The following is a 12769-nucleotide window of genomic DNA, read 5'->3' as shown; positions in this document are numbered from 1 at the left end:
GCTATTTCCAGCCAGCTGGTGGACTTGCGATCCAAGTATACCGATATGGAAGGATGTTTGCGGCGGAATAATGTCAGATTTGTCGGGCTAGAGGAACGAGCAGAGGGAAGAGAGCCTGAGAAATTTCTAGAAGAATGGTTAAAAAAAGAGCTTGGTCATGAGAATTTCTCTGCCCAATTCTCCATTGAAAGGGCGGCCCATCATATACCCGCTCGTCCACCTATCCCAGGAGGATATCCCCGTACCCTAATCGCAAAGTTTCTCCACTTTAAGGACTGCGATAGAGTGTTAAAACTGACCCGAGATCAAACTGATTTTGGGTATAATGGGTTGAGGATATCTACCTTCCCGGACCTCCCACAAGAGGTTCAGAGAGACAGAGCTAAATTAGCAGGATTAGAAAGCTTGACCTCAAATACTCAATGCTGTACCCCTTTAAACTCAGAGTGGCCATCAATGGAGAATCAAAATTCTTTACTGCAGCATCTGAAGCTGCCGTGTGGCTGGATAAAACATATCCTGCCAAAAAACAAATAGAAATAGAATAGATAGTAAACAATGTTAAATTGTGAAACAAATAATTTAATATAATGGAGGAGGTAGCTGGGGATAAGACCGCAAGTTGTGTATAGGGTTATCTGCCCAAGTTGGGGAGCAAAAGTGGAGTAAATACAGTAGATGTGAAGTAAAATTTGTATTTAAGTGCCGGGGGCATCTGCCGTGCTAGACGTGGTCATTAAGTAAAATGCCCCTAACCGAAAAGGAAATAGGGTTTGTAAATACGTGGGTAAGGATATAGGTATGCCTCACTGGATAGGTTATACAGGGTGGGGGGAGGAGGGGGTATATGTTAAATGTTGTTTGTTTTTACTTTGTATATGTCTGCAGCATTATTGCCCCATTCTATGATCTCTATATGTACATGCTGATATTTGGAAAAAATGTTGTGTCATATGTAAATGTATATATGTCTTTTAGTGGAACAGATTGTAAGATTTCTTCTGCAAGATATGAGAGTTAAGGTATATAGGGGGCTGAAAGAGCGGAATATTGGTAAAAAAGTTTAAAAAATCAGAAAATGGTTAAAATTCTGACGTGGAATGTCCGCGGCTTACATAATAAGATCAAACGATCATTAGTTCTTAGGCAATGTAAGGCCCTAGAGGCCAACATATTTTTTTTTACAAGAAACGCATCTGTGTGGAGATAAATTGCTGTCCTTAAAACGACCATGGATAGCGCGAGCGTTTCATGCACCATTTACCTCATCTTCACGAGGGGACTCCATCTTGATTAAAAAGACAGTGGTATATGAGCATATAGCAGTCCAGATGGACCAGAATGGCCGCTATGTTTTTTTAGATGGATATGTTAATACAGTGAGGTTAAGGTTACTAACAGTATATGTTCCCCCACCATTCCGATTCGACGTACTAAGAGCGGCACTGGAATTTATTGCAGCTAGGCCTGATAATTCATTTATATGTTTAGGTGACTTTAACACAGTGATGAATTATGGGATGGATATATGGAGCCCCAGAAGGGGTAGTCCGGTGGGGAGAAGTAGTCTCGCTAAATTCACTGATGAAGTGGGCTGGTACGAGGTTTGGAGAGAAAAGTTACCGGAGAAGTGTCAATTTTCATGTTACTCGCCCACATTTAATAATTTTTCAAGAATTGATATGATTTTCTCCTCTAGAGATCTACTTAATAAAATATCAGTAATTGAATACAAACCTCGTGGTATCTCGTACCACTCCTCCTTGGTATTACAAATGGATCCAGAACCCTGTCGAGGCCACCAGTACTGGAGATTCCAATCAGCATGGTTGCCCCAGCTTGGAGATTTAGACGATGTGAAAGTGAAAATTTACGGCTTCTTCGGAACAAATATTAACTCCACCCGCAATCGTTTGGGAATCCTTTAAAGCCATCTTAAGCGGTATAATGATAAAAAGAACTGCCCAGGTTAAGGGTACACTCCTAAAAACAGCATTGTCATTAGAGGTAAAAATGATGAACTTAGAACAAAACAAAAAACCGAACCAAGTAAGCAAGAATGGCTGGTCGCCCAACGGGCTTGGGTGACACACCTGCAAGAAATGGCAAAATGTAAGCTTTTAAAGGAGTCCCACAAAATCTATCTAAATTCAGACAGAGCAGGGAAACTTATGGCGTATATTGCTAGAGTGGACAAACCCCCGAATGTAATTCCTAAAATATGTACAAATTCTGGTGAAATAGTTACTGAGACACCAAAAGAGGTAGATGTTTTTGTGACCCATCTAGCAGAAACATACAAATCTAAAATTACATTGGGGAACGCCGACTGTAATAAATACCTATATAATCTCGACCTCCCCATGCTATACCCTGAAGCCAGGGAAATATTAGAACAGTCTATTAGTTTAGAAGAGGTCGAAGCCACAATAAAGGGACTCTCGGCTGGTATGGCATCTGAGATAGATGGCCTGCCAGCAGAGATATACAAGGTATTTGAGGGTACGCTGGCACCAAAGCAATTTCTTTCAGGAAATGGAAAGTGAGGGCACGCTATCTCAGTCTATGACAGAGGCCATTATTACGGTAATACTCAAAAAAGGTAAAGATCCACTTAGGGCGGAATCATACAGACCAATATCATTGTTAACGGTTGATGCCAAGATATACGCAACGGTTCACGCCAACAGATTAAACTATGTAATCAATTAAATTATCCATTCAGATCAGACTGGTTTTAGGAGGGGTAAGTCCACCGCAATAAATTTGCGAAGGGTATTTGCCTACCTACAAACTGGGAACACCACTAGAACTGAGATAGCAGTGGCCTCATTTGATGCCAATAAGGCCTTTGATTCGCTGGATTGGTCATACCTGAAAAATACACTAGATGCATTTGGCTTTGGACCACGATTCGTAAATAGGGTTTTCTCTATTTACCAGAGCCCCACCGCCAGAGTCTCCATCAATGGGTTAGTCTCAGAATCATTCCCCCTATTTCGGGGTACGAGACAGGGCTGCCCACTCTCCCCTATATTATTTGCTGTGGCCATTGAGCCAGTTGCGTGTAAGCTTAGAAAAATTCTCTTTGAAGCACAAGCGGGGAATGGGGGCAGGATGGGCAGCCTTGTCTCTCCTCATGACCTGGAAAAACGGGGGGTATTGGAGCGCTCTATGTATAAAATATTTATAATAAATTGTGTAGATAAAAATAATAATAAAGACAGAAAAAAATGGCAAAAGTAAAGAAAAACTTAGCAAAAGTAGAATAACGAGTGGACACCTGTAAAGGAATTAATATGTTAAGAATTGGAATTTCCAATGTTTACACTCTTTAAGTGAACTAGTGTGGAGTTGCCCGTCCTATCTCACCCTAACTACAAGCCGGCGGCGCCGCACGGAGGTTGCGATGCGTTGCCGCGGCTTTGTGTACCTTCTCCCGTATGGCAGCGGGGATGCAGCTGTCAGGTCCCGATGTTCGCCGGCGTCCCGGCACGGCTTCTGATGGTGTTCTTGCTGGCTGCTGGGTACTTCAAGGGGATGAGGCAGGTGGGCTCTGCTGAATCTGCTCCAACGCGTTTCATGCCGCAAGGGCACTTTTTCAAGGATGCAGTTTGTTTAAAAGTTCCGCTTTTTTATTCTAAAATCTTTATTGATAAAACAGGAAGTTGCTGGACGGATGTCCTCATTTTTTGGTGGGAACCTCATGGGTTCTTAGTCTTCGTGGTGCCACTCGTTTATTCATTGAAAAAAGGGGTTGGAAGAAATTTGAAAAATTAAAAAATCACTATAATAATAAAAATGAATATAAATTTGAAATAACTGAAGAATGATTTTTTAAAGGCATTTTATGTACTTGAAAGAGATGATTTTTCTGGGTCCAGTAAGGACTCTTAGGGTTCAGAGGAAGTTACACATATTGTTTTTATTCTTAGTCCAGAAAGGCGTTGAGTTCTATATCTATATTTAGCCCCCGAGGGTGGAGAGTTTTTAGTTCAAAAATCCATCGCATTTCATTCTTTAAGAGATCTTTGACAATGTCTCCTCCCCTCCAGTTTTTGTGAATCTTCTGTATTGCTATGAATTTTAATTCTGTTGGGTCTTTATTGTGATATTCAAGGAAGTGATTTGATACACTATGCGTAGTTAGGCCTCTTCTTATGTTGTAGATATGTTCTGCTATCCTGATTCTTGTTTTTCTTTTTGTTTGGCCGATGTATTGAAGTTTGCATGGGCATTCTAAGAGGTAAATGACCCCCTCTGTTTCACAACTGACCTGGTCTTTAATCTTGTATTGTTTGTCTGTGATGTTGGATTTGAAGTTTTTTACTGATTTGGTGCTGGTGGGTTTCAGTTTGCAGCCTTTGCAGTTCCCACAATTGTGGAAGCCTCCATTGGTTTGATGGATTTTTGTTTGATCAGTTGGTACATAGCTTGCTGTGATTTCTTGTTTCAGATTTTTGGCTCTTTTGTAAATTATCCTTGGTTTGTCGGAAATGATGGTTTGTAATGATTCATCTAGATGAAGAATATGCCAGTTCTTTTTAATCATGTCTTCTATCTGTTTGGAGTTACTGTTGTATTGTGTGATGAACGCTGTGTCGTGGATTTTGTTTTCTTCTTTGTTTTTGTACTTTAGTAAATCTTCTCTTTTTATTTTGTTGACTGTGGTGGTGTGTTTTTGCAATTGTTCTTCTTTGTAACCTTTTGCTTTGAAATTGTTAATCATCAGTTGGCTCTGTTGTTCAAATGTTTCTTGTTCTGTACAGTTGCGTTTTAATCTTCGCGGTACTTATGTAGTAACTGGGCTGCCGATTTTTTTATTGTATGCCTTAAGTTAAGGCATACAATCAGATGCGATGCGATGCGATATCGCATCGCATCGCATCCGATATCGCATCCGATATCGGATGCGATGACCCGATTTTTCCATAGGAATCAATGTTAAAATGATTCCTATGGAAAAATGGGTCCTTTTCATACCCCTACTATCCAAGTGGGCATGGAGTTGGATATAAACCTGTGGCGAGCGTAGCGAGCCACCGAGCCCGAAGCGTGGCGAGCGAAGCGAGCCCCGCGAGGGGACGGTATTCGTCCCCTCGCGGGGCTCGCTTCGCTCGCCACGCTTCGGGCTCGGTGGCTCGCTACGCTCGCCACAGGTTTATATCCAACTCCATGCCCACTTGGATAGTAGGGGTATGAAAAGGACCCATTTTTCCCATTGAATTCCATGTTAAAATGGACTCAGTCCATTTTAACATTGATTCCTATGGAAAAATCGGGTCATCGCATCGCATCGCATCGCATCGAATCGCATGGTCGCATGCGATGCGATGCGATCTCCCGATCCGACCCGATTTAGAAATCGGCAGCCCAGTTACTACATAAGTACCATCTTCGCAGTTGGCCTCCTGGTATGTTGTTTACCCATTTAATATGATGATTACTGGATGCGGGGAGCATGTTGTTGCCTGAGACTTCTTTGATGTGTGTTTTGGTATTGATGGTATTATTTTTGATGTAGATTTCTAAGTCCAGGTATATGATCTCTTGTTTGCTGTGGGTAGTGGTGAACTCCAGATTTAGGTTATTAGAATTCATATATTCAATGAACCTTTTTAAGTCCTCTTCTTCCCCCTCCCAGACGAAGAAGACATCGTCGATATATCGACGCCAGACGACAAGATGTTTTTTGTACACAAGCTATGTACCAACTGATCAAACAAAAATCCATCAAACCAATGGAGGCTTCCACAATTGTGGGAACTGCAAAGGCTGCAAACTGAAACCCACCAGCACCAAATCAGTAAAAAACTTCAAATCCAACATCACAGACAAACAATACAAGATTAAAGACCAGGTCAGTTGTGAAACAGAGGGGGTCATTTACCTCTTAGAATGCCCATGCAAACTTCAATACATCGGCCAAACAAAAAGAAAAACAAGAATCAGGATAGCAGAACATATCTACAACATAAGAAGAGGCCTAACTACGCATAGTGTATCAAATCACTTCCTTGAATATCACAATAAAGACCCAACAGAATTAAAATTCATAGCAATACAGAAGATTCACAAAAACTGGAGGGGAGGAGACATTGTCAAAGATCTCTTAAAGAATGAAATGCGATGGATTTTTGAACTAAAAACTCTCCACCCTCGGGGGCTAAATATAGATATAGAACTCAACGCCTTTCTGGACTAAGAATAAAAACAATATGTGTAACTTCCTCTGAACCCTAAGAGTCCTTACTGGACCCAGAAAAATCATCTCTTTCAAGTACATAAAATGCCTTTAAAAAACCATTCTTCAGTTATTTCAAATTTATATTCATTTTTATTATTATAGTGATTTTTTAATTTTTCAAATTTCTTCCAACCCCTTTTTTCAATGAATAAACGAGTGGCACCACGAAGACTAAGAACCCATGAGGTTCCCACCAAAAAATGAGGACATCCGTCCAGCAACTTCCTGTTTTATCAATAAAGATTTTAGAATAAAAAAGCGGAACTTTTAAACAAACTGCATCCTTGAAAAAGTGCCCTTGCGGCATGAAACGCGTTGGAGCAGATTCAGCAGAGCCCACCTGCCTCATCCCCTTGAAGTACCCAGCAGCCAGCAAGAACACCATCAGCCGTGCCGGGACGCCGGCGAACATCGGGACCTGACAGCTGCATCTCCGCTGCCATACGGGAGAAGGTACACAAAGCCGCGGCAATGCATCGCAACCTCCGTGCGGCGCCGCCGGCTTGTAGTTAGGGTGAGATAGGACGGGCAACTCCACACTAGTTCACTTAAAGAGTGTAAACATTGGAAATTCCAATTCTTAACATATTAATTCCTTTACAGGTGTCCACTCGTTATTCTACTTTTGCTAAGTTTTTCTTTACTTTTGCCATTTTTTCTGTCTTTATTATTATTTTTATCTACACAATTTATTATAAATATTTTATACATAGAGCGCTCCAATACCCCCTGTTTTTCCACTACTTATAAAAAGCGGAGCTGCCAATACAAATAAGAGCGCGGATCTTTCCTCATTTTTATCTATTGTCAAAAAACTGAACCGCTGCCGCATCATGTCGACATACAAGTCGATACATATACAAAACGAAAATAAAAGGCAAAATATTAACAACATTTTTTCTAAAGACAATATCATCACAGTGCCACCAGAAAATGAAGAAAACTTCTGCAACCAATTCTTTAAATTGGAGAAACTATATACACAAGAAGTGAAACAATGGTGGGAAATCGCCACTATGAAAAAATATATAGAGAATCAGATGATCCCCAGAGGATTAAGATTACAGAAGACATGTACATTTCAACCAACCATACCATCGTTTCATGAAAAATGGAACACCATCTTGGACAACAGTTCCATAGAATTAATGAAATTAATAATAGAAGATAGACAGACATCATTGAATTTAATTAATGACAACATAAAAACATATGAGACCAGATTCGAAAGTCTAAGAAAAATGGAAGACTTCAATAAATTAATCAAAATGACCAACAATAAAATAGGAAAATTGGAAGACGACATCATCATTCAAAAACAAAAGAAATACAAGAGAGATCAGGATGAATCAGATCTCTACAAGAAAAAGGAAAAAAGAATAGGAACGTATACCAAAGAACAAAAACCGCAAAGACAAAGAAAAGAGTATACACCACATTTTCAGCAACATCAAAACAAAAGAAAACCCCTTATCAACCAAGAACCAACACAAGCAACTGACAGGCGATACCAACAATATAATAAAAGAAACTTCACCTACAGCAACAACACAAACATCAGAGAATCATACAACCAGGGCAAACAAAAAGCCATAGAAGAAGAAAACACCAACAGAACTAATCTGGCAGAATTAATTCAAAAAAAAAATAAAGAAAGAGAAGGAGCCAGGGCAAAAACCTCAAAGAGACAATTAGAAGAGGATACAGACAACGAGACCTCCGATGATGAAAACTATGATTTTTTAGACGTTACACATGGCATCAAGAAACCACCAGACCAAAGAGGGGCAACATACAAAAAACAAAAGATAAACATCGATATAGAGGCTCAAGAGGAAGCGGAAAAACCAAAAAGTTGCTAAAAGATGAAGAAAAAACTAAAGAACAAAAATTAACAGTATATAACTTGAGCAACAAATCTCTCACAGAAACAGAAATTGCAGTTCTGCAAAAAGGACTCAAATTTGCTCCTGAATCAAAAATCAATAAATTTGATTTGTACATGGATGTGCAGAAATTCACTCGCAAACTTTGCATTAAAAAATTTTATAAACAAAAAGAAAACAGCTATCCACAATCAATAGTCACCGATTCATTCAAACACACAGAACTGAGACCAATATCAACGTTTAATCCAACCCATCTCAAAGGCCCACACATAAGTACCTTCGAGAAACTAATAGAAGCAGAAATTGAAAAAATACCAGACAACCAAAAAATACAACAAAACATTTCAAAAATGGAAAAGAAAGCGATAAAAGACCTGAAGTCAGATGACTCCATAATCATCAAACCAGCCGACAAAGGCGGAGGAGTCGTCATCATGTCTAAGGATAACTACGAAAGAGAAGCAGAAAATCTCCTTTCAGATGCCTCTACATACAAAATACTAAAATCAGACCCCACAAATCAATACAATAAAGAATTATCAGAACACCTCCAAGAAGGTCTTGACATTGGAATCCTGAATGAAAAAGAACATAAATTCCTCTCACAACAGAATCCAAAAATCCCCACGTTCTACTTCCTACCGAAGATACACAAAGACACCAAAAAAAACCCAGGCAGGCCAATCATATCTGGTCTCCAATCATTAACATCCAATTTATCAAAGTACACAGACAGTTTTCTTCAACATTTAGTCAAAGAACAAAAAAGTTATCTCCAAGACACCACCAGCATCCTGCAAATACTTGAAACAATTGAATGGAAAGATAACTACATACTCTGTACAGCAGATGTTAAATCTCTGTACACCTGTATTCAACATGAGAAGGGATGTGATCACGCACGCCACTATCTATCAACACAATCAGATCTCAACAATGAACAGATAAATTTCATCATGGCAAATATCGACTTTATTTTATCGCACAATTATTTTTGGTATAACGACACGTTCTATCTGCAGCTGTGTGGCACGGCCATGGGGACCCCCCTGGCCCCAAGTTATGCTAATTTATTTGTTGCAAAATGGGAGGATGACAACATCTGGAACAATAATGTGTTCAAAAAACATCTTGTCGTCTGGCGTCGATATATCGACGATGTCTTCTTCGTCTGGGAGGGGGAAGAAGAGGACTTAAAAAGGTTCATTGAATATATGAATTCTAATAACCTAAATCTGGAGTTCACCACTACCCACAGCAAACAAGAGATCATATACCTGGACTTAGAAATCTACATCAAAAATAATACCATCAATACCAAAACACACATCAAAGAAGTCTCAGGCAACAACATGCTCCCCGCATCCAGTAATCATCATATTAAATGGGTAAACAACATACCAGGAGGCCAACTGCGAAGATTAAAACGCAACTGTACAGAACAAGAAACATTTGAACAACAGAGCCAACTGATGATTAACAATTTCAAAGCAAAAGGTTACAAAGAAGAACAATTGCAAAAACACACCACCACAGTCAACAAAATAAAAAGAGAAGATTTACTAAAGTACAAAAACAAAGAAGAAAACAAAATCCACGACACAGCGTTCATCACACAATACAACAGTAACTCCAAACAGATAGAAGACATGATTAAAAAGAACTGGCATATTCTTCATCTAGATGAATCATTACAAACCATCATTTCCGACAAACCAAGGATAATTTACAAAAGAGCCAAAAATCTGAAACAAGAAATCACAGCAAGCTATGTACCAACTGATCAAACAAAAATCCATCAAACCAATGGAGGCTTCCACAATTGTGGGAACTGCAAAGGCTGCAAACTGAAACCCACCAGCACCAAATCAGTAAAAAACTTCAAATCCAACATCACAGACAAACAATACAAGATTAAAGACCAGGTCAGTTGTGAAACAGAGGGGGTCATTTACCTCTTAGAATGCCCATGCAAACTTCAATACATCGGCCAAACAAAAAGAAAAACAAGAATCAGGATAGCAGAACATATCTACAACATAAGAAGAGGCCTAACTATGCATAGTGTATCAAATCACTTCCTTGAATATCACAATAAAGACCCAACAGAATTAAAATTCATAGCAATACAGAAGATTCACAAAAACTGGAGGGGAGGAGACATTGTCAAAGATCTCTTAAAGAATGAAATGCGATGGATTTTTGAACTAAAAACTCTCCACCCTCGGGGGCTAAATATAGATATAGAACTCAACGCCTTTCTGGACTAAGAATAAAAACAATATGTGTAACTTCCTCTGAACCCTAAGAGTCCTTACTGGACCCAGAAAAATCATCTCTTTCAAGTACATAAAATGCCTTTAAAAAACCATTCTTCAGTTATTTCAAATTTATATTCATTTTTATTATTATAGTGATTTTTTAATTTTTCAAATTTCTTCCAACCCCTTTTTTCAATGAATAAACGAGTGGCACCACGAAGACTAAGAACCCATGAGGTTCCCACCAAAAAATGAGGACATCCGTCCAGCAACTTCCTGTTTTATCAATAAAGATTTTAGAATAAAAAAGCGGAACTTTTAAACAAACTGCATCCTTGAAAAAGTGCCCTTGCGGCATGAAACGCGTTGGAGCAGATTCAGCAGAGCCCACCTGCCTCATCCCCTTGAAGTACCCAGCAGCCAGCAAGAACACCATCAGAAGCCGTGCCGGGACGCCGGCGAACATCGGGACCTGACAGCTGCATCCCCGCTGCCATACGGGAGAAGGTACACAAAGCCGCGGCAACGCATCGCAACCTCCGTGCGGCGCCGCCGGCTTGTAGTTAGGGTGAGATAGGACGGGCAACTCCACACTAGTTCACTTAAAGAGTGTAAACATTGGAAATTCCAATTCTTAACATATTAATTCCTTTACAGGTGTCCACTCGTTATTCTACTTTTGCTAAGTTTTTCTTTACTTTTGCCATTTTTTCTGTCTTTATTATTATTTTTATCTACACAATTTATTATAAATATTTTATACATAGAGCGCTCCAATACCCCCCGTTTTTCCACTACTTATAAAAAGCGGAGCTGCCAATACAAATAAGAGCGCGGATCTTTCCTCATTTTTATCTCCTCATGACCTATTGGTGGGTATGTCCAACTACCAGAAAGATCTTCCCCTGGTAATGGCTAACCTTCAGAAATTTGGATCCTATTCAGGTCTAAAAATAAACAGAGATAAATCCCATCTTATGGTAGATGACATAGGGGGTGGATCGGAGGATATACCAACCGGAGATGGGAATATCCCTAGGGTAGACAAAAATATGGAAATGGATTAGTAAGGAACAAGGCTATAATGGGTTAGATCCCGGAACGACCATCTTCTCACTGACCCCGTTCAAAAAACTAGGAAAACAGCAAGGTAGTGTAATATGGGAGGCTGCTGGAATTAAAACAATAAGTCAAATTATTGATTAAAACAGAATAAAACCATTCTCTCAACTCCAGGAAGAATTCGATTTGCCACAAACCATGTTCTTCCAGTACCTGCAGATTAGGAGTGCCTTTGAGGATTATAAAAAAAACTTCCATACTGATGTGAAAGATAACCAAATCAAAATCAAAGGGGAAATGGGAGAAGGCACTCGCAATTATTAAGACATCAACAAACTCCATAAGAGTGCAACAGATACAGTATAACATTATTCACAGAACTTATTTAACACCTGTTAAAATAAGTAAGTTTTCGGGAAAAGAGGCAGACAAATACCCAAAATGCATCTTATCTGGCAATGCAACTCGGTGCAAAAATTTTGGTATGACATCAGAGGCATAATGATTAGTCAGGGAATACCCCAGCAAGAAAGCAAGTCTACCGCAATGATACTTGGAATTGGCCCAATCTGGGGATGCCAGTAGAAATAAGACAGATGGCCATCAACTTAAGCTCTATAGCCAAAGTTTGCATTGCATGGACTTGGATGGCAAAAAATGCACCGGGGTTAAAGGAATGGACCAACCTGGTTAACAACACGTTTGAGCATGAGAGAGAAGTATATATCACAAGAAACAATATAAATACATTTTATAAAATATGGGGGGATTGGTATCACTCAATCTATTATAAAGGAGCACCAATCACTAAGAATGCTTAACGAAACAAGTCGCCAACTTGTAGATAGTATCACAAAGAAAATATAATAAAACACATATAAAACTTTAATATATAAAAGTAGATAAATGTATGGAAATATCACAAGTATAATTTAAAATCAACTCACATAAGTGTGCACAGATAAATAAAAACCAGGAAAATATTTAGTTTCCTTGGTATAAACCACAACACATGAGGTAAACATAGGATTAGGCACGAAGAGATAGGAACAGAACGTAAAGTATTTCAAAGGTTATACACCAAATTAATTAGACTGGTACAAGATCCGGATAAAGATAAAGAATGCCCCAACTCTTTGGGAGATAAATGTAAAACTGAGGGATAAGATAGGGGTCAGTAAAGGTTTACTAGGGAGGGATAGGATAGGGGCAAAGTGTACGAAATAATTCTATAAAGATGCAGATTTATTATTTGTTATGTGAAGTGTTAGTACATTGTTAGTGTTATGTAAGTATTAAGGCCCTTATTC

General features: G+C 39.1%; 1 protein-coding gene across 1 annotated transcript in view; it reads left to right on the top strand.

Moving 5' to 3' along the window:
- Nucleotides 1-11275: 11275 nt before the first annotated feature.
- Nucleotides 11276-12769, top strand: part of LOC146041563 (claudin-16-like) — a 138594-nt gene continuing 137100 nt past the window's right edge. The window contains exon 1 of the mRNA XM_083161517.1: nt 11276-11463. Within this exon, the coding sequence (XP_083017643.1) occupies nt 11276-11463 (188 nt within the window). The remainder of the gene's footprint in view (nt 11464-12769) is intronic.

Source organism: Crinia signifera, chromosome 19, assembly GCF_055691185.1.
Source record: "Crinia signifera chromosome 19, ASM5569118v1, whole genome shotgun sequence".
In the NCBI taxonomy this organism is placed as follows: Eukaryota; Metazoa; Chordata; class Amphibia; order Anura; family Myobatrachidae; genus Crinia; species Crinia signifera.
Note: the sequence above shows the minus strand (reverse complement) of the source record. Positions and strands in the feature narration are given on the sequence as shown.